The sequence below is a fragment of the Macaca thibetana genome, chromosome 19 (genome assembly GCF_024542745.1).
Source record: "Macaca thibetana thibetana isolate TM-01 chromosome 19, ASM2454274v1, whole genome shotgun sequence".
Taxonomy (NCBI): domain Eukaryota; kingdom Metazoa; phylum Chordata; class Mammalia; order Primates; family Cercopithecidae; genus Macaca; species Macaca thibetana.
In genome coordinates this window covers 384823-407572 of record NC_065596.1, presented here as the reverse complement: position 1 = coordinate 407572, position 22750 = coordinate 384823, and the positions used below count along the sequence as shown (strand labels likewise).

Below are 22750 nucleotides of genomic sequence, written 5' to 3'. Positions count from 1 at the left end.
TTGGAAGTTGTTAGCTGCAGGCGATGCCATTAGCACTTTTGTGGGGAATATGTCCCTTAATCTTTCTAACCCGAATAACTCCTTTCATATTCAGTTATATCGAAATACCTCCTGATATATTATTGCTTGTGTCCGTAAGCCCTACCTATTATTAGTGGGGAATTTGACATGGGATAATGATACGGGGATTGTTAATTGTACAGATACGTGTACATTTTTGTCTTGCCTCAATCATTCCTGGTGGCACAACTTTACTGGGGATATTTATATCCTCAGGGCTCGTAAGGAAATTTGGCTACCTGTTAAACTTACACGACCGTGGGGGGCATCACCTCTTGAGACTTATATTTGGACTTCTCTCCAGCGAACCCTCCATGCCCTTGGACTTATAATTGCCTCGGTGATGAGCCTTGTCGCCATCGTCTCCACTGCGGCCGTAGCAGGGCTCGCTCTTCATCAAAGCATACAAAATGCTGAATTTGTGCAGCAATGGCACGAACAATCTCACCGGTTATGGCTTCAACAACGAAACACTGATTCTCAACTTGCTGAAAGATTGGACAACATGGAGCAAGCCTTGACATGGCTTGGAGATCAGCTCACTGTACTCAGTACTTGGATAACATTACAATGTGATTGGAACTCCACTCAATTTTGTGTAATGCCTGTGCCTTTTAATATCTCTCAAAATTGGACCATAATCCGAAAATTATTAATAGGCCATAAAAATATTAGTTTGGACATCCAAGAGCTCACTCAGAACATTTTCGAAGCATTTTGACAACAATTACGTGTTGTCCGGAACTGTAACCCTTCAGGAGATGGGTCAACGCCTTGCTGCCTTTAACCCATGGACCCAGATGAAAACATGGATTTCTACAATCTCTGGAAGTATATTGCTTTGGGCACTTGGATTGGGTCTACTTCTTTCGGTGATTAGATGCTCCCTCCGTCGCCTCCAAAAACAAAAGAAAACACAAGAACAAATATGGGCTTTTTAGGATTGAGGCAAAACAAAAAAAAAGGGGGGGGGGAATGCAGGGGCCTTTGAAAACAGTATGCTGAGAATATCGATAGGGCTCAAAGACAGTATCTCCAATTGAACTTTTAATGAACTCCCGTAGGCGCCAAGAAGGCGGGCAGATAAGGAAGAGCATAGAAACAAGGAACTGAGTAGAAGTTTACATCTGGAAAAAGAAAGTTTGTTATGCATTGCATTCTTTCTGCTGACGTGGGGTTTATGGAGTATAAATAAAGTGAGGCGGAGGCTCTGAGTGCGGCCACCATGTTCTCTCTGTGTCTTTGTCTTTTGTGTGTTCTTTCATTCTCCACCACCCCCGCCACGGACCCCAACAATACATCCCATCAATACCTAGTTTATTAAGAGTTTTTAGTGCCCTTTCCGGTAGTGACGACCTACCCACACGAGAACATGCCTCTCACAAAGGATTTCCTTCATCCCTCCCCAGAAGAGGAAAAGAGGAAACACAAGAAGAAACGCCTGGTGCAGAGCCCCAATTCCTACTTTATGGATGTGAAATGCCCAGGATGCTATAAAATCACCACAGTCTTTAGCCATGCACAAACAGTAGTTTTGTGTGTTGGCTGCTCCACTGTCCTCTGCCAGCCTACAGGAGGAAAAGCAAGGCTTACAGAAGGATGTTCCTTTAGAAGGAAGCAGCACTAAAAGCACTCTGAATCAACATGAGTGGGAAACCATCTCAATAAATATATTTTAGATTAAAAAAAAAAGTTTTTAGCATAAAGTGCTGTTGAATTTTGTCGAAGGCATTTTCTGCATCTATTGAGATAATCATGTGGTTTTTGTCTTTGGTTCTGTTTATATGATGGATTATGTTTATTGATTTGCATATGTTGAACCAGCCTTGCATCCCAGGGATGAAGCCCACTTGATCATGGTGGATAAGTTTTCTGATGTGCTGCTGGATTCGGTTTGCCAGTATTTTATTGAGGATTTTTGCATCGAAGTTCATCAGGGATATTGGTCTAAAATTCTCTTTTTTTGCTGTGTCTCTGCTTGGCTTTGGTATCAGTATGATGCTGGCCTCATAAAATGAGTTAGGGAGGATTCCCTCTTTTTCTATTGATTGGATTAGTTTCAGAAGGAATGGTACCAGCTCCTCTTTATAACTCTGGTAGAATTCAGCTATGAATCCCATCTGGTCCTGGACTTTTTTTGGTTGGTAGGCTATTAATTATTGCCTCAATTTCAGGGCCAGTTATTGGACTATTCAGGGATTCAACTTCTTCCTGGTTTAGCCTTGGGAGGGTGTATGTGTCCAGGAATTTATCTATTTCTTCTAGATTTTCTAGTTTATTTGTGTAGAGGTGTTTATAGTATTCTCTGATGGTACTTTGTATTTATGTGGAATCAGTGGTGATATCCCTCTCTTATTAGTCTTACTAGCAGTCTATCAATTTTGTTGATCTTTTCAAAAAACCAGCTCCTGGATTCACTGATTTTTTTGAAGGGTTTTTTTTTGTCTCTATCTCCTTCAGTTCTGCTCCGATCTTAGTTATTTTTTGCCTTCTGCTAGATTTTGAATGTGTTTGCTCTTGCTTCTCTAGTTCTTTAACTGTGATGTTAGGGTGTCAATTTTAGATCTTTCCAACTTTCTCTTGTGGGCATTTAGTGCTATAAATTTCCCTCTACACACTGCTTCAAATGTATCCCAGAGATTCTGATATGTTGTGTCTTTGTTCTCATTGGTTTCAAAGAACATCCTTATTTCTGCCTTCATTTCATTATGTACCCAGTAGTCATTCAGCAGCAGGTTATTCAGTTTCCATGTAGTTGAGTGGTTTTGAGTGAGTTTCTTAGTCCTGAGTTCTAGTTTGATTGTGCTGTGGTCTGAGAGACAGTTTGTTATAATTTCTGTTCTTTTATATTTGCTGAGGAGTGCTTTACTTCCAACAACGTGGTCAATTTTGGAATAAGTGTGATGTGATGCTGAGAAGAATATATATTCTGTTGATTTCAGGTGGATAGTTCTGTAGATGTCTATTAGGTCCGCCTGGTGCAGAGCTGAGTTCAAGTCCTGGATATCCTTGCTAACTTTCTGTCTCGTTGATCCAATGTTGACAGTCAGGTGTTAAAGTCTCCCCTAATTATTGTGTGGGAGTCTAAGTCTCTTTGTAGGTCTCTAAGGACTTGCTTTATGAATGTGGGTGCTCCTATATTGGGTGCATATATATTTAGGATAGTTAGCTCTTCTTGTTGAACCGATCCCTTTACCATTATGTAATGGCCTTCCCTGTCTATTTTGATCTTTGTTGGTTTAAAGTCTGTTGTATCAGAGACTAGGATTGCAACCCCTGCTTTTCTTTTGTTTTCCATTTGCTTGGTAGATCTTCCTCCATCCCTTTATTTTGAGCCTATGTGTGTATGCACATGAGATGGGTCTCCTGAATACAGCACACTGATGGGTCCTGACTTTATTCAATTTGCTTGTCTGTGTCTTTTAATTGGGGCATTTAGCCCATTTATTTTTAAGGTTAATGTTGTTATGTGTGAATTGATCCTGTTTTTACGATGTTAGCTGGTTATTTTGCTCGTTAGTTGATGCAGTTTCTTCCTGGCATCAATGGTCTTTACAATTTGGCATGTTTTTGCAGTGGCTGATACCGGTTGTTCCTTTCCATGTTTAGTGCTTCCTTCAGGAGCTCTTGTAAGGCAGGCTTGGTGGTGACAAAATCTCTAAGCATTTGCTTATCTGTAAAGGATTTTATTTCGCCTTCACTTATGAAGCTGTCTGGCTGGATATGAAATTCTGGGTTGAAAATTCTTTTAAGAATGTTGAATATTGGCCCCCACTCTCTTCTGGTTTGTAGAGTTTCTGCCAAGAGATCCGCTGTTAGTCTGATGGGCTTCCCTTTATGGGTAACCTGACCTTTCTCTCTGGTTGTCCTTAACATTTTTTTCCTTCATTTCAACTTTGGTGAATCTGACAATTATGTGTCTTAGAGATGCTCTTCTAGAGGAGTATCTTTGTGGTGTTGTCTGTATTACCTTAATTTAAATGTTGGCCTGCTTTGCTAGGTTGGGGAAGTTCTCCTGGATAATATCCTGAAGAGTGTTTTCCAACTTAGTTCTATTCTCCCTGTCACTTTCAGGTACACCAATCAGACATAGATTTGGTCTTTTCACATAGTCCCATATTTCTTGGAGGCTTTGTTCGTTTCTTTTCACTCTTTTTTCTCTAACCTTCTCTTCTCATTTCATGTCATTCATTTGATACTCGATCACTGATACTTGCTTCCACTTGATCAAACTGGCTACTGCAGCTTGTGCATGCCACGGTTTTCAGTTCCATCAGGTCATTTAAGGCCTTCTTTACGCTGTTTATTCTAGTTAGCCATTCGTCTAATCTTTTTTCAACGTTTTCAGCTTGTGATGGGTTCAAACATTCTCCTTTAGCTTCGAGAAGTTTGTTATTACTGATCATCTGAAGCCTTCTCTCAGCTCGACAAAGTCATTCTCTGTCCAGCTTTGTTCCATTGTTGGCAAGGAGCTGCGTTCCTTTGGAGAAGACGTGCTCTGATTTTTAGAATTTTTAGCTTTTCTGCTCTGGTTTCTCCCCATCTTTGTGGTTTTATCTACCTTTGGTCTTTGATGATGGTGACGTACAGTTGGGGTTTTGGTCCATTCCAGACCCTGTTTGCCTGGGTCACCAGTGGAGGCTGCAGAACAGCAAATATTGCAGAACGGCAAATGTTGCTGCCTGATCCTTCCTCTGGAAGCTTCGTGTCAGAGGGACACCCGGCCATATGAGGTGTCAGTTGGCCCCTACTGGGAGGTGTCTCCCAGTTAGGCTACCTAAGGGTCAGGGACCCACTTGAGGAGACAGTCTGTCCATTCTCAGATCTCAAACTTCATGCTGGGAGATCCAGTACTCTCTTCAAAGCTGTCAGACAGGGACGTTTAAGTCTGCAGAAGTTTCTACTGCCTTTTGTTCCACTATGCCTTGCCCCCAGAGGTGGGAGTCTACAGAGGCAGGTAGGCCTCCTTGAGCTGTGGTGGACTCCACCAAGTTCGAGCTTCCCAGCCACTTTGTTTACCTACTCAAGCCTGGGCAATGGTGGATGCCCCTTCCCCAGCCTTGCAGTTTGATCTCAGACTGCAGTGCTAGCAGTGAGCGAGGCTCCATGGGCATAGGACCCTCTGAGCCAGGCGTAGGATATAATCTCCTGGTGTGCCATTTGCTAAGACTATTGGAAAAGTGCAGTATTAGTGTGGGAGTGTCCCGATTTTCCAGGTACCATCTGTCACAGCTTCCCTTGGCTAGGAAAGGGAATTCCCTGACCCCTTGCGCTTCCCAGGTAAGATGATGCCCCGCCCTGCTTCCACTCACTCTCCATGGGCTGTACCCACTGTCCGACAAGCTCCAGTGAGATGAACCCGATATCTCAGTTGGAAATGCAGCAATCACCCATCTTCTGCGTCACTCACACTGGGAGCTGTAGACTGCAGCTGTTCCTATTGGGCCATCTTGGAACCTCCCTTAAATCCAGAGTCATTTATTTATTTATTTATTTTATTTATTTATTTTTTTTGAGATGGAGTCTGGCTCTGTTGCCCGGGCTGCAGTGGCCGGATCTCAGCTCACTGCAAGCTCCGCCTCCCGGGTTTACGCCATTCTCCTGCCTCAGCCTCCCGCGTAGCTGCGACTACAGGCACCCGCCACCTCGCCCGGCTAGTTTTTTGTATTTTTTAGTAGAGATGGGGTTTCACTGTGTTAGCCAGGATGGTCTCGATCTCCTGACCTCGTGATCCGCCCATCTCGGCCTCCCAAAGTGCTGGGATTACAGGCTTGAGCCACCGCGCCCGGCCAGAGTCATTTATTTTAACTGCACACTTGGGAATAAAACATATCTTGGGCTATAGGCCAAGAACTTTCAGAGAAGATAACTTACAAATTGTGGGAAGACCTGGTATAGAAACATTTACCCCTATGCCTTAAGGAGTAATTCTGTCTTTCACTGCTAATTCCAACTATTAACTTGGAACTACAGAAATATAACAAGTCATTATACCACAAAACATCTTGTTATTTCTATTTTAGATTCAGGGAATACACATGCAGATTGGTAGCATAGGTATACTGCATGGTGTTGAAGTTTGGACACTTAACTATCCCATTGCCCAAGCAGTGTACACTACACTTGATAGGTAGTTTTTCAATGCTTGTCTCCCTTTCTTCTTCCATCTTTTTAGAATTCCCAGTGTTTACTGTTTTCATCTTTGCTTCCATGTGGACCCAATGTTTACCTCCCACATATAAGTGAGAACATGTGTTGTTTTACTGATCTGTTAAGTTGCTTACATTAATGGCCTTCTGCTGCATTCATGTTGCCACAAAGGACATTACTTCATTCTTTTCTGTGACTGCATAGAATTGCAGGCTGTATAAGTACCTCATTTTTCTTATCCAATCTAAGATTTATAGGCACCAATTTCTCCTGAAGTCAGGATGAAGTTGAAACAGATACCTGTTTCTCCACAACTTCAACATGTTAATTTTTGACTTGCCATAACAGACATTCTAACTGGTGTGAAATTGTATCACCTTGTCGTTTTGATTTACATCTCTGATAATTAGGGATGTTAAGCATTTTTTGAATGTTTATTGGCAACTCTTATGTCTTCCTTTGAGAAGTGTTGATATTTTCTGCTTTGTCAAATTAAATTTCTTATAGATTTGATATATTAATCACTGGTATGCACTTTGCAAATATTTTATTTCATATTGTAGGGTATCTGTTTCCTTTGTTGATAGTTTCTTTGGCTGTGCAGAAGCTCTTTAGTTTAATTAGATGCGAATTTTTGAATTTTTTCACACTCACTTTTAAGATGTTATTCATAAATTCATCCCAGAGGCCAGTGTCTAGAACAGTGCTTCCTAAATGTTCTCCTAGGATTTGTGTAGCTTGAAGACTCACAGATAAGTCTTTAATCTATCTTGACTTATATTTTCTGTATGGAAAGAGGTAGGGGTCCACTTTTTTCTGCATATGACTAACCAGTTTCCCCAGTACCATTTATTATTACTTTTGAGACAAAGTCTCACTCTGTCACCCAGGCTGGAGTGCAGTGGCGCCATCTTGGCTCACTGCAACCTCTGCCTCCCAAGTAGCTGGGACTACAAGTGCCTGCCACCATGCCTGGCTAATTTTTTTATTTTTAGTAGATGGGGTATCACCATGTTGGCCAGGCTGGTCTTCAACTCCTGACCTCGTGATCCGCCAGCCTCAGCCTCCCAAAGTGTTGGGATTACAGGCATGAGCCACTGCGTCTAACCCCCATTTAATAAATAGGGAGTTATTTTCCCTTTGTTAATTTCTGTGGGCTTTGTGAAAATTAACTTGTTTGTAAACGTGTAGCTTTATTTCAGGGTTTTCTCTTCTTCTCCATTGATCTATATGTATATTTTCACATCAGAATCATATACTGGTTACTATAGCTTGTAGTACAATTTTAAATCAAGTAATACGAGGTCTCTTTTTTTTTTTTTTTCCTGAAGTTACCTTGGCTATTTTGGCTCTTTTATTGATACAAACTAGTTTTCTTTGCTGGGTCCAGTGGCCCATGCCTGTAATTCCAGCACTTTGGGAGGCCAAGGCTGGCATATCATGAGGACTTCGAGACCAGCCTGGCCAACATGGTGAAACTCCATCACCACAAAAATACAAAAATTAGCCAGGCACAATGGCAGGTGCCTACAATCCCAGCTACTCGAGAGGCTGAGGCAGAAGAATTGCTTGAAACTGGAAGATGTAGGTTGCAGTAAGGCCAGATTGTGCCACTGTACTCCAGACTAGGTGACAGAGTGAGACTCCACCTTAAAAAATAATAATAATAATTTAATATGGTTCACTTACCATAAACTCTTAATATTCTAATTTCTATATTTTCTAGCAAATTTTATATTTGTCACATTTTGGGTAAGAATCTAGCAAGACTTTCTTTTTCAAACAATATTTTTTCTTTTTACAAAGAAAGTAGCTCCATGCGAACTGATTTAATCCTTGCGCCTGTGGACATGTATGCCATTTATCTTAATTAACTGATCTGAAAGTTACATTGATAAGCAAACTCTCCAGTTAAAACCAATTTTTCAGTGCATTTAAAAACACCAAAGTTCTCATCAAAACCCACAAAATACCATGTGAAATGACATGGCATGAAGAAAACTGGGAAGACTGTAGTACAGAAAAAGAAGAAAACTGGGAAGACTGTAATACAGAAAAAGAAGAAGGGCCACGATGCATACATGGGTGGAATACACATAAAAAGACAAACAAAGCTTAAGATAATTAGAAAATAAATGAAGCAGAATTTCTTTTTAAATTCAGCAAAATTCAGCTTTGCAGCCTGAAAAAAATGTCCTCTCCACATGAAGAATCAAGGTTATTTGTTTACCTTTGATATTTTCTACCTGACTTGAAGTTGCAAGTTTCACATGAATATTTATGCCTTATTATGGAGTATCTGTTACCCAGCAAGCACTGTCATGTTTCTTTGCTACATTTATGTATAAAAACATTCTCATCACTTATGAAACTTCCCTAGTACTTACCTGAACAAAATGCCTAATGAATAAATTTACTTATATCCATCATAAAAAGTGAAAAAAAAAACATAAGTAGGCTTATATAGTGTTCTCCAATTAAAAGAACAAAATGGAAAGTTCCAACTAAATAAAATATAATTGAATGCACTAATTTTAGAATTACAGGTAAAAATTGTTTTGTGTACATGACTAAATTTATTTTATTTTGAGATGGAGTCTTGCTCTGTCACCCAGGCTGGAGTCACCCAGGCTGGAGTGCAGTGGCACAATCTTGCCAACATAATTATGTTATATATGCATATTCTGATAGAGGCATATAATAATCACATTAGGGCAAATGAGGTATCCATCACCTTTAGAATTTGTTTTTTGTATTATGAACAGCTCAACTGTACAATATTTTATTTTTTAAATAATTTTATATTTTTATAATAAAGTTATTTTTATAATAAAAATTATATATGTGTATAAAATTTGCACATTTTTGAGTCCTGGATAAATACTTAAAAATAATTTCTTGTATGTTTTTCTTTGAATATGTGACCTCTCGGCTTGCAAACGCATACCGACTTTTAGTTTTGATTTACAGAGTTAAGTATACACATCTATTAGTCTAAATATAAACCTTAGGTGTAAGATGGTTATGGATTAAGTGTGTTTGAGTATGAATTTGTAGCTATTTTCAGAATAATCAATATTGGAACAAGACAAATCATTTTAATAAAGTGTCTTTTTTTTTGAGACAGAGTCTCACTCTATTGTCTAGGCTGGAGTGCAGTGGCACGATCTCAGCTCACTGCAACCTCTGCCACCTGGGATCAAGGGATTCTCCTGCCTCAGCCTCCCAAATAGCTGGGATTACAGGCATGCACTACCACATCTGGCTAATTTTGTATCTTTAGTAGAGATCGGGATTCTCCATGTTGGTCAGGCTGATCTTGAACTCCCGACCTCAGGTGTTCCACCCGCCTTGGCCTCCCAAAGTGCTGGGATTACAGGTATGAGCCACCACGCCTGGCCTTGTTACCACCTCTTACCTATACCCTTGAGTAAGGAGGACTAGGTTAAAGTAAGTGGAATAATGTGACTTGATTGAATGCACAATATTTAAACTGTTAAAAATGCTGAATTAAGAAATTAAGTTCAGACATAATCTAAAATTTTTAACATGTACTGCTTTTTATTCATAAAAGTACAATTAGTAAAATATACTAATTTATTTTTAATTTTAACTAAAACTAAAAATATTTGTCTCTCATTACAATGCAGAATATTACTCTGAACAGCTACCTCACACATCACTCAATACTGTAAGTGAATTACAAAGAAACTCTTAGATTTTCATCATGCATCTTACATTTTAATGTCCTTACTCTTTCATAGAAGAGGTAATAAATGCTCACCTAATAAAAAATAATCTCTCATATCTTTTGGTCACATGCTTTCATATATGAATACAATAGGAATAAAGAAACAGCATGGGCCAGGCGCAGTGGCTAATACCTGTAATCCCAGCATTGTGGGAGGTAGAGCTGGGTGGATCACCTAAGGTAATGAGTTCAAGACCAGCCTGGCCAACATGGCAAAACTCTGGCTCTACTAAAAATATAAAACTTAGCCAGGCATGGTGGTGTGCCCCTGTAATCCCAGCTACTCAGGGAGCTGAGGCAAAAGAATCACTTGAACCCTGGATATGGAGGTTGCAGTGAGCCGATATCACGCCACTGCACTCCAGTCTGGGCAGCGACAGAGCAAGACTCCATCTCAAAAAAAAAAAAAAAAAGGAAAAGAAACTAATTTCTTTAGCATGAAGTAATTTGAGAGTTAATTACAACTTTAACATGAAGTAATTTGAGTTAATCACAACATTATTTGTATGAAGCAATTTGAGAATTTGCCACAATATTTACTTTTCAAAAAAACCTGTAATCTTTCCCCCAAAAAAAGTATACTTGTAACTCTCCAAAAAACCTTCTACTCTTTTAAAGTTATAAACAAATAATTTTTCTACCAAGTTTAGTTTTGTATTGTATTCTAAACTCAGAACTCTGATTCAGTGTAAAGTCTGAAGTGTCAGTGCCTTATATGTTTCTAATGTAAATTCTCTGATATTTACAGACTTAACATACAATTAAATATTTTTTTCTATTTACTACAACTGTAAAAATATATTTTAATATGAACTCTCTGGAGTTTTCTAACCTGTAGTTTTTGAATAAATGTTTTTTTCCAAATTTATTATATTTGCAAGGTTTTTCTTCTATATAAATTTTCTGACGTTGAATGAAGTTTGAGCAATTGCTTCAGGGTTTGCCTCTAATGCAAAATGAATACAACAAGATCTGTGTTACAAGTAAACTTACCACAACTTTGTTTATATTTGTAATGTTTGTCTTCAAAATAAATCCTCTTCAGCACTTTAAAAGCTTACATTTTCTCAAGACTCTTTTGACAGTAATTGCACTTTTAATGCTATTAAGTATAAATTCTCTGATGTTGAGTAAGATGTGAGGAGATATTAATCATTTTAACTTTTTTTATATTTGTGCATTTATTTTCAAGTATAAAGGCTTTCGTGTGCAATAAGGTATGAGCATTGTGTAAGTTTTGCCACATTGTTCACACTTGTAGAAGTTTTCTCCAGTGTGAATTACCTAACCTGCAAGCAAGTGTGATAACCATTTAAAGGCTCTGTCGCATTATTCATATTTCTGTGATTTCTCACCAGCACACTTTCTTTTATGTTTGGAAATGTTTGCGATGTTGTCACAAGCATTGTTACAACTTTCAGGTTTGTAGAGTTTCTCTCCAGTATGAATCATCTTATGTCTGTTAAGAATAGAGGAGTTGTTAAAGGCTTTGCCACATTCTTCACACTTGTAGGGTTTCTCTCCAGTATGAATTCTCTTATGTGTAGTAAGGTGTGAAGACTGGTTAAAGGCTTTGCCACATTCTTCACATTTGTAGGGTTTCTCTCCAGTATGAATTACCTTATGTTTAGAAAGAGTTGAGGACCGATTAAAAGCTTTGCCACATTCTTCACATTTGTAGGGTTTCTCTCCAGTATGAATTCTCTTATGTGTAGTAAGGTATGAAGACTGGGTAAAGGCTTTGCCACATTCTTCACATTTGTAGGGTTTCTCTCCAGTATGAATTAACTTATGTTTAGAAAGAGTTGAGGACTGATTAAAAGCTTTGCCACATTCTTCACATTTGTAGGGTTTCTCTCCAGTATGAATTCTCTTATGTGTAGTAAGTTGTGACGATAGGTTAAAAGCTTTGCCACATTCTTCACATTTGTAGGGCTTCTCTCCAGAATGAATTCTCTTATGTGTAGTAAGGTGTGAGAACCGGCTAAAGGCCTTGCCACATTCTTCACATTTGTAGAATTTCTCTCCAGTATGAATTATCTTATGGGTAGTAAGGGTTGAGGACTGAGTAAAAGCTTTGCCACATTCTTCACATTTGTAGGGTTTCTCTCCAGCATGAATTATCTTATGTGCAGTAAGGGTTGAGGACTGGCTAAAAGCTTTGCCATATTCCTCACATTTGTAGGGTTTCTCTCCAGTATGAATTCTCTTATGTGTAGTAAGGTTTGCAGATTGGTTAAAAGCTTTGCCACATTCCTCACATTTGTAGGGTTTCTTTCCAGTGTGAATTATCTTATGTGTAGTAAGGTGTGAGAGCTGGTTAAAGGCTTTTCCACACTCTTCACATTTGTAGGGTTTCTTTCCAGTATGAATTCTTATATGTGTAGAAAGGTATGAGGCCTCATTGTAGGCTTTCGCACATTCTTTACATTTATAGGGTTTCTCTCCAGTATGAATTCTTTCCTGTTGAGCTAAGTGTGAAAGCACACAAAATGACTTTTCACATTCTTTACATTTGAAGGCCTTCTTTCCAGTATGTTTTATCTTACATCTGTCTGAATTTGAAAATTTATGAAAGACTTTCACGTATTTGTCACATTGAAATATTTTGTTCTGGGTAGTTGTCAAACACTGGCTAAGTCCATTGTAACATTCTTCGTGCACCTTACATTCATCCACACTTTTACAGTATTTTCTTAGCTGTAAATTTTCATGTCCATATTTTTTGTATCTTCTCAGTATCACTTTTTGGAAATAATTTTTTATGCCCTGCTTTGGCCAAAGGTCTTGGGCAAAATAAGAACATACAACTGAAAGAAATAAAAATAATAAATTACTTTACTTACTAGACTCAGATGAATATACTTTACAAATCTAACCTATAAAATGATAGACTACATCACAAGATGGCACAGCCAAATATTACATGCTGTAACATTTTCACAGCCATATAAAGTAACAAAAACATACAGACCAAATTACATTTGTGAAAAATTAAAGTAAGTTAAGTGTGTGCAGTGCCCCAGGTGAGTCCAATGCAAAGAGGCACATAGAAGAACGTAAAGTCTGTTACATTTACCCAACACAGATCTTCCTGCTTCCCTATATAATATAGTGACTTTAGAAATAAACTGCCAACTCCTGGTTTCATTTTTAAAAGACAAATAAAATAATGGCTTATACATCTTTATTTCTCAATGGCAGGTGCTTTTACAGACACTGGTTCCTGTCTCTCACTGCATAAAAGTTCTGAAAGAAACAGTGGTATTCTTTCAAATGACAGTTTGAGTGTGCTGAGATAAAAGGTACGGTACCAAAACAGATATACAGACAAATAGAACAGAACAGGGCCCTCAGAAATAACACCACACATCTACAACCATCTGATCTTTCACAAACCTGACAAAAACAAGAAATGGGGAAAGGATTCCCTATTTAATAAATGGTGCTGCGAAAACTGGATAGCCACATGTAGAAAGCTGAAACTGGATCCCTTCCTTACACCTTATATAAAAATTAATTCAGGCCGGGCGCGATGGCTCAAGCCTGTAATCCCAGCACTTTGGGAGGCCGAGATGGGCGGATCATGAGGTCAGGAGATCGAGACCATCCTGGCTAACATGGTGAAACCCCGTCTCTACTAAAAAATACAAAAAACTAGCCGGGCGTGGTGGTGGGCGCCTGTAGTCCCAGCTACATGGGAGGCTGAGGCAGGAGAATGGCATGAACCCAGGAGGCGGAGCTTGCAGTGAGCTGAGATGCGGCCACTGCACTCCAGCCTGGGCAACAGAGCAAGACTCTGTCTCAAAAAAAAAAAAAAAAAAATTAATTCTAGATGGATTAAAGACTTAAATGTTAGACCTAAAACCATAAAAACCCTAGAAGAAAACCTAGGCAATACCACTCAGGATATAGGTATGGGCAAAGACTTCATGACTAAAACACCAAAAGTAATGGCAACAAAAGCCAGAATAGACAAATGGGATCTAATTAAACTAAAGAGCTTCTGCATAGCAAAAGAAACTACCATCAGAGTAACAGGCAACCTACAGAATGGGAGAAAATCTTTGCAATCTACCCATCTGACAAAGGGCTAATAGCCAGAATCTACAAAGAACTTAAACAAATTTACAAGAAAAAAACAATCCCATCAAAAAGTGAGCAAAGGATGTGAACAGACACTTCTCAAAAGAAGACATTTATTTATTTTATTTTATTTTATTTTATTTTTTTTTGAGACGGAGTCTCACTCTGTCGCCCAGGCTGGAGTGCAGTGGCCTGATCTCAGCTCACTGCAAGCTCCGCCTCCCGGGTTCACGCCATTCTCCTGCCTCAGCCTCCCGAGTAGCTGGGACTACAGGCGCCCGCCGCCTCGCCCGGCTAGTTTTTTGTATTTTTTAGTAGAGACGGGGTTTCACCATGTTAGCCAGGATGGTCTCGATCTCCTGACCTCGTGATCCACCCGTCTCGGCCTCCCAAAGTGCTGGGATTACAGGCTTGAGCCACCTCGCAAAAGAAGACATTTATGCAGCCAACAGACACGTGGAAAAATGTTCATCATCACTGATCATTAGAGAAATGCAAATCAAAACCACAATGAGATACGATCTCAGGCCAGTTAAAATGGTGATCATTAAAAAGTCAGGAGACAACAGGTGCTGGAGAAGATGTGGATAAATAGGAATGCTTTTACACTGTTGGTGGGAGTGTAAATTAGTTCGACCATTGTGGAAGACAGTGTGGCAATTCCTCAAGGATCTAGAACTAGAAATACCATTTGACCCAGCCATCCCATTACTGGGTATATACCCAAAGGATTATAAATCATGCTACTATAAGGACACATGCACACATATGTTTATTGTGGCACTATTCACAATAGCAAAGACTTGGAACCAATCCAAATGTCCATCAATGATAGAATGGATTAAGAAAATGTGGCACAGATACACCACGGAATACTATGCACTCATGAAAAAGAATGAGTTCATGTCATTTGCAGGGACATGGATGAAGCTGGAAACCAGCATTCTCAGTAAATTATCACAAGGACAGAAAACCAAACACCACACATTCTCACTCATAGGTGGGAATTGAGCAATGAGAATACCTGGACACAGGGCAGGGAACATCACACACTGGGGCATGTTGGGGGGTGGGGGCTGGGGGAGGGATAGCATCAACCACCATGGCACATGTATATCTATGTAACATAACTGCATGTTGTGCACGTGTACCCTAGAACTTAAAGTATAATAAAAATAAATAAATAAATAAATAAATAAGAAAGGTAAGTTTTACAGCAGCAGAAAGACTGTGGTATTACAGACAGAAAACAATTATAGCAAGTGATTATTGGTTATTAAGAAGAAACATGAATAGGCTGAGTGTGGTGGCTCACACCTGTAATCCTAGCACTCTGGGAGGCCAAGGTGTGTAGATCAACTGAGGTCAGGAGTTTGAGACTAAGCCTGGGCAATATGGTGAAATCATCTCTACTAAAAATACAAAAGTAGCTGAGCATGGGGTCACAAGCCTGTAATCCCAGCTAAGTGGGAGGCTGAGACTGGAGAATCACTTGAACCCAGGAGGTGGAGGCTGCAGTGAGCTGAGACCATGGCATTGCACTGTAGCCCAGGTGACAGGAGCAAAACTCTGTTTCAAAAAAAAAAAAAAGAAGAAGAAGAAGAAGAAACAACATGAATAAACACCTTTGACTAAAAGTAAACACAAAATTTTAGACAAGGCACATCCTAAGAACATGTTTGAGAGACTCCCAGAATCTCTAGCCAAGATAATTGTTTTCAGACTATGTCAGAAAAAAAATGCATTTTAAAGACTGTGACAGGTAGCTTTTTAAAATGTCCAAATCTCAAAGATTATAATGTATACAAAACAGAGCAACATGATTTCATCAAAAATATTGTGTAAATTCCAGAAAGAAATCATAAAAAAGATGTACACATTAATTTTAAACACTAATAAATTGAATAATATCCAATGAGTGAAACAGGAATACAGTCAGTCCACTGTAGAAAATCACAAAAATGAAAATAAAGGCCGGGCGCGGTGGCTCAAGCCTGTAATCCCAGCACTTTGGGAGGCCGAGACGGGTGGATCACGAGGTCAGGAGATCGAGACCATCCTGGATAACACGGTGAAACCCCGTCTCTACTAAGAAATACAAAAAACTAGCCGGGCGAGGTGGCGGGCGCCTGTAGTCCCAGCTACTCGGGACGCTGAGGCCGGAGAATGGCGTGAACCCGGGAGGCGGAGCTTGCAGTGAGCTGAGATCCGGCCACTGCACTCCAGCCTGGGCTACAGAGCGAGACTCCGTCTCAAAAAAAAAAAAAAAAAAAAAAAAAAAAAAAAAAAAAAAAAGAGAGAATAAAAACAAAAATATCAAAATATTTAAAAAAATTTGGAGGTAAAAAATAGAAAAATAAAAAATAACTGGAAAATCCTCAAAGAAAAATGATGTAAAAATGAAGTTCAACAAACAAATTAGGATACACACAAAGATATTTATAACAAATACATGTTAAGCACATTTTCAAAAATCACAGACAAGAAGAAAGTCTTCGGAGCTGCAAGATAAAAGTAATGTGTCATTTACAAACATAGTCTTATGATATAACCAGTGAATTATCAACAAAAATTTTGCAGGCCAGAAAGAAACTGTGTGACACAAAGTCCTGAAAAACAAAAAAGACAAAAAAACAACAAAAAACTGCCATGAAGTGAGAATAATACCATCAACAAATCTGTCCTGCCAAATAAAAAGGAAAAACCTTCCAAAACAACCAAAATCTGAAAAAGTGTATTAGTACTGCATATGCCCTGCATATAAAAGATGGTGAACGCAGCTCCTTAACCTGAAAGTAAAAGGATTCAAAAAAAAAAAAACACATACACAAATAAAAATACACTATTTTCTGGGAAAGATATGCACACACACAAAAATAGAATCTTGTGGCATTATCATAATGGTGCAGAAAACATTTTAAATTATTCACTAAATTTTGAAAAATAAAAGCACAGAAATTATAAACATCTGTTAATGAATATACAATGCAAAAACATAATTAGCAACATCAATGACAAATTTCAGGGCAGATGTAATAAGGAAGAATTTTTTTATTCAACTGAAGTTGATTCTGTACCAAATTAAAAATATACTGTTGTTTCTTATAGAGGTTTTATGGAAGCCCCAAGGTACCACAAAAAAAAAAAATCTGTACAAATATACAAAAGTGAATTAGAAATAAGTAAAAGCATATCAATACAAAAAGCAAAAGACACAAAGACAGAGAGAAAATGAGAAACAAAGATGCAAGAATCAAATAAAATAATTAAAAACATAACAGTAAGGTCTCTATCAGACAATTACTTAAATATATATATCAAATTAACTTTCAAATCAAGGGACACACTTTCAATAAATAGATTTATTAAAATTTTTAAAAGCCAAGATCCAACTTTTTTTTCTACAAAAGTCAGTAGAGATCTAATGATAAAAAATACTAAAAGGGGCAAGATGGAAGAATGCATTTCATACAAATATTAATCAAATGAGAGCAGAAGAAATCAACATAATATTATGCAAGCTACATCTTACGTCAAAAACTGTCATATTTTATAAAATGTACTTGAAGTCAAAACTCCAAGGAGACAAAAAAGGACATTAAAACTTATAGATTTAGGCTGGGCACATTGGCTCATGCTGGTAATCCCAGCACTCTGGGAGGCCGAGGCAGGATCAAGTGATCCTCCTGATCACTTGAGATCAGGAGTTCGAGACTGGCCTGGCTAACATGGTGAAACTCTGTCTCAACTAAAAATAGAAAAATTAGCCAGGCATGGTGGCAGCCACCTGTAATTCTAGCTACTCAGGAGGCTGAGGCAGGAGAATTGCTTGAACCCAGGAGGCAGAGGTTGCAGTGAGCCAAGATCACACCACCGCACTCCAGCCTGGGACGCAGAGTGAGACTCTGTCTCAAAACAACAACAACAACAACAATGATGCCTTGAGATTTACTCACTGGGAACCTATGAAAAATGTGTATATATATCTGTGTGTGTGTGTGTGTGTGTGTGTGTGTGTGTGTGCATCTCACATTAGGGCTCCAAACATATATAGCAAATATTGACAGAACAACAGAGACACATAGACAGCAACGTAATTATAGTAGGGTATTTTAACACTGCACTTTCTGCAATAAAAATTAAATGAGAATATTAGTAAGGGAATACAGGGCTTCCAGGCAGTATAACACAATTATTTCTAACAGAGGTATAGAAAACACTCAACACCAGGACACACATGGTTCTCAACAGCTAATACAACATTTTCCTTGATAGACCACCTCTTATGCCAAAAAAAGAAAATAAGTCTCACCAAATTTTTTAAAACTGAAATTTTGTAAATTACTTTCTATCACCAAAATGAAATGAGTATACAATAAGAGGAAAAAAACTGAAAAATTAACAAATATATAGAAATTAACACACTCTTAAACATGCTCTTGTGAAAGGCTGAAAAAGGTAATATTGTAACGATGTCCATCCTGCTCAATACAATCTACAGATTTAACGCAATGTTTTTCAAATTTCTCATTACATTTTTGAAGAAACAGAAACAGCAATCCTTCGAGTATACAGAATCTCTACAGACAATAAAGTACGCCAAAATATTAAAAACGAAACAAAACAATGTTGGAGGCATTACAGTTCCTGATTTCAAAACACATCACAAAGCTACAGAATTAAAACAATTTGGTATGAGTATAAAGGTGAAAAGGTAGACTAATAAAATAGAATGCAGCACATATATAAACTCTCACATATATGGTCACATGAAGAGTCACTTGCATACCCACAATTATTTTAGCATTGTTACTAAAAGTCAATAGGTAAAAGCAAGGCAAATTTCGGTCACCAAATCATTCAGCAGATATAATTTGAAATATAAAAATACCAAAATATTACTCAGTTTGAAAAAAAGCAGGAAATATTCTAACAACTATAAAAGTAACTCTTGATGACTTTATGCAAAATAAAATGAGCCAGCCACAGACAGAGATTTTATGAGATATATAAAGCAGTTATACTCTTAGAAAAAAGAATGGTATTTGAAAAGTGCCAGGAAATGGGAAAAATTGGTAGTTGTTTAATGTGTATTGTAAAATTTCTAGAAGTCTTTTATAAAACAATGTAAATATACTTCACATGCCTGAAATGTACAGTACAGTGTTTTTGAGTCAGGGTCAAAAATCACCTCAGGTGATCCGCCTGCCTTGGCCTCCCAAAGTGCAGGGATTACAGGTGTGAGCCACCATGCCCGGCTGAAAGAATATTATTAAAGTGCCATATTATCTACAATGATCTCTAGATTCAATAAATTCCCTATCAAAATTCCAGTATTTTTTTTACAGTAATAGAAAATACAATTCTCGGCCAGGCGTGGTGGCTCATGCCTGTAATCCTAGCACTTTGGGAGGCCGAGGCAGGTGGATCATGAAGTCTAGGAGTTCAAGACCAGCCTGGCCAATATGGTGACACCCCGTCTCTACTAAAAATACAAAAATTAACCAGGTGTGATGGCTTGCACCTGTAGTCCCAGCTACTCGGGAGGCTGAGGCAGAAGAATTGCTTGAACCCGGGAGGCAGAGGTTGCAGTGAGCCGAGATGGTGCCACTGCACTCCAGCCTGGGTGACAGAGCGAGACTCCGTCTCAAACAACAACAAAAAAAAGAAAATACAATTTTCACACAGAACTACAGTAAACTTTGAATAGCCAAAGCAATCTTGAAAAAAAAAAAAAAAAAAAAGAACAAACCACAAGAACATCATACTTTATAATTTCAAACTATACTTCAAGACTATAAGAAGAAGACAAAATGCAATGTGCAGAAAAATTAGCAATAAAAAGACAACGGAACAGAAACCACTACTCTCACACACTTAGGACATGATGTAAAAAGAGAACTTAAAAAACAGTTTAACACAGAATTTCTCAAAATTTTGCAGATTATCTGTGTGTTTTCAAAAACAACAAAGAAGCAGTCAGATTTTGCAGTCTCTCATATGCCACGAAGAGGACTCTCTTGGCTGTCACTGTAAACTTGAAGGAAGGTCACCAAAGGGAAAGTAAAATCTTTAGTGATTTTACAAAGATCAGACAGAAGATGCTTCTTTGTGAGAGCAAAATAAAAAAAAATTCAGGCTTCCTAGAAACTATTTCCTTTGGAACACAGATTTCAAATCATTTTAAGGACTTTTCTTTTTTCTGCTTTGGACCTCTCATCTGTGTTGTCTGTTGTATTCACTTTCACTCTCACCTACCTGGGAGTTCAGCTCCCATCTCATGTCTCTTCACATTCCAAGGTTCTTTTCCTTGCTCCAGACAGGTGATCAGGTCTGGCTTAGAGGCAGCAATACCTGTTTTATTAAAAATAGCATGAATCATGCTCATATTCTCCAATTATCAATTTGGTAATGGGTTCAGTAAAAATGATGTAATAGAATATTCTAGTAAATTAATTCCAAAATACTAATTTACAACAAAAAATTTAAAATATTTAGGAAATATTTTAATTTTGTACGTTCTTAATTTTACTACGTGGTACTACTAAATCAAAAATTGGTAGTGGCAATTACATTTTAAGATGTGGGCAACAGTTACGTTATGCCACTAAATTTCTAAAATTAACACTAATCTAGAGTGAAAGGACACAGATCAGCTCAGGAGTGTGGAAAGTTCAGGTCAAAATGAAACATCTTGAAATTCCTTTCTACATAGACAAAGCTTGAAGTTTAAAAACAAACAAACAAACAAACAAACAAAAAACACAGAGATCTGAAAGCATAAATTACCAAAAACCATTCTACAAAAAAAGAGAAATAAAACTTATAGGGTATATTAGGGAATTGTGTACTGAAGTTATCCTCACCCAGGAAGACCAGGTTTCTGTAGTTCTCTAACATCACATTCCTATATAAATTCTGCTGTGCAGTGTCCAGGCATTGCCACTCCTCCAGAGAGAATTCTATGGCCACATCCCTAAATGTCAACACTCCCTGAAAAACATACAAACACACACACACATATTTACCAAGTGGCCAGGAACAGAATTTTTAATTTGACTCAAGGCAAAACAAGAGTAAAGAGAACTGGTTCTTACTTATAGGAGTGACAGAAAATATTTAATAAATAACTTTCAACACAGAAATATTCTCTAATGTATTCTCTAACTCTGAGAAAAGAGAGTGGTATAAGATCCACAACATCAATGTATAGATGATACTTTTCTGGATGATGAAATATAAAATTGAGGGCATTAACACTAACATGTACATTTTTGAATGCTATATTTACATCATACAGAATAAGTTGTGTAAATTTTTCAGATGGAAAAGACATATTCAGTTAGAAAACACTGCTCAAATATTAATGTGTATGATAAACTGGAGATATTGTTAATGCAGATTATTTTTTCAGAAAATCTGGGCTGGGCGTGGTGGCTCACGCCTGTGTAATCCCAGCACTTTGGGAGGCTGAGGTGGATGGATCATGAGGTCAGGAGATCGAGACTATCCTGGCTAACACAGTGAAACCCCGTCTCTACTAAAAATACAAAAAATTAGCAGGGCGTGGCGGTGGGTGCCTGTAGTCCCAGCTACTCAGGAGGCTGAAGCAGGAGAATGGCGTGAACCCCAGAGGTGGAGCTTGCAGTGAGCTGAAATTGCGCCACTGCACTCCAGCCTGGATGACAGAGCAAGACTCTGTCTCAAAAAAAAAGAAAATCTGGAATAAAATCTGAGTTTCTGAATCTCTAACAAGCTCACCAGTAATGCCCATGTTTTTGGTCCAAGGAAACTATTTTGTCAAACATCCAGTAAGTGGAAGAGCCTGTGTGTTTTTCAGTTTTTCTGGCCTATAAACAAAGATGAGAGCTTTCATTTTCCAAAGACAGATAAATGGAAAGAAAACCTAAGAAAGGTCAGCTACCAGATTAAATGTGATTGTTCATGCACATCTGCTGAATAAAGATATATAATAATTAAGAGAAAAATAATTAACTCTATAGAAAAAAATATGTCACAGAGCTCATTAACCAAGTGAGTTACTAACATCAACTGCATGAAGACAAATTTTTATGGTGTGCTGATGCACAGAGAAGGACACGGCATCACTGCTATGGTATCTCCCAGCCAAAAGTAAATTATAGCCTGAATTTAATCATAAAGAAACATTGGTTTTATGCAAAGTTCCAGATACCAGTATCTCCCATGTTCTGTACATTTTAATGGTGATTTTCAGTAGTCTTTTTTTCACACCCTGAAGAGTAAGTATCTCCTAATAATTTTTTTTTTTCAAAACTGTCTGGGTAATAAATGCCATCCTGTTTAAATAAGCATTTTCTTAATCCTGTTCTGCATACAGCTAATGGAGAACAGAGATGGAACCTCAACATTACATGCTCTCCATCTTTACTAAGGACCCCAGCTTCTCCCCAATAGGAATACTGAGTATCCACACCTTTCCATGTTCCACAACCACAAAAGAAACATTCTTAATATTGCAGTTCATAAATTCACCGTGAGAATTCGTTATGACATATAAGAAGGCAGGATCTTGATAATGTAGAGAAGACTCTGGTATATAGGAAAGAAATGTTTTTCAGACCCCCTTGACTATAATAAGAACTAAAAAGTAGTTAAAACAAACTCATTAGGAAGAAAAAGCACAAGTAGAAAATTAAAGCTCTGCAAGTATTGAACACGTGG

The 22750-nt window shown here is 38.1% G+C and overlaps 3 protein-coding genes across 3 annotated transcripts in view; 2 read left to right on the top strand and 1 right to left on the bottom strand.

Annotated features, from left to right (window-relative positions):
* The window catches only part of LOC126942371 (zinc finger protein 98-like), a 283769-nt gene that overhangs the window by 18912 nt on the left and 242107 nt on the right, over positions 1–22750 (top strand). The gene's annotated exons all lie outside the window — the stretch shown is intronic.
* Positions 1406–1715, top strand: LOC126942380 (40S ribosomal protein S27-like). Its single transcript, XM_050769884.1, has one exon. The coding sequence runs from the start codon at positions 1433–1435 to the stop codon at positions 1685–1687; it is 255 nt and encodes an 84-aa protein (XP_050625841.1). The 5' UTR covers positions 1406–1432; the 3' UTR covers positions 1688–1715.
* On the bottom strand, positions 10805–21040 carry LOC126942247 (zinc finger protein 492). The gene is made up of 3 exons (XM_050769614.1): positions 20914–21040; positions 20306–20401; positions 10805–12771 (listed from the first exon to the last, which is right to left on the bottom strand). Exons 1-3 carry the CDS (start codon positions 20945–20947, stop codon positions 11291–11293), a joined length of 1611 nt encoding a protein of 536 aa, XP_050625571.1. The 5' UTR covers positions 20948–21040; the 3' UTR covers positions 10805–11290.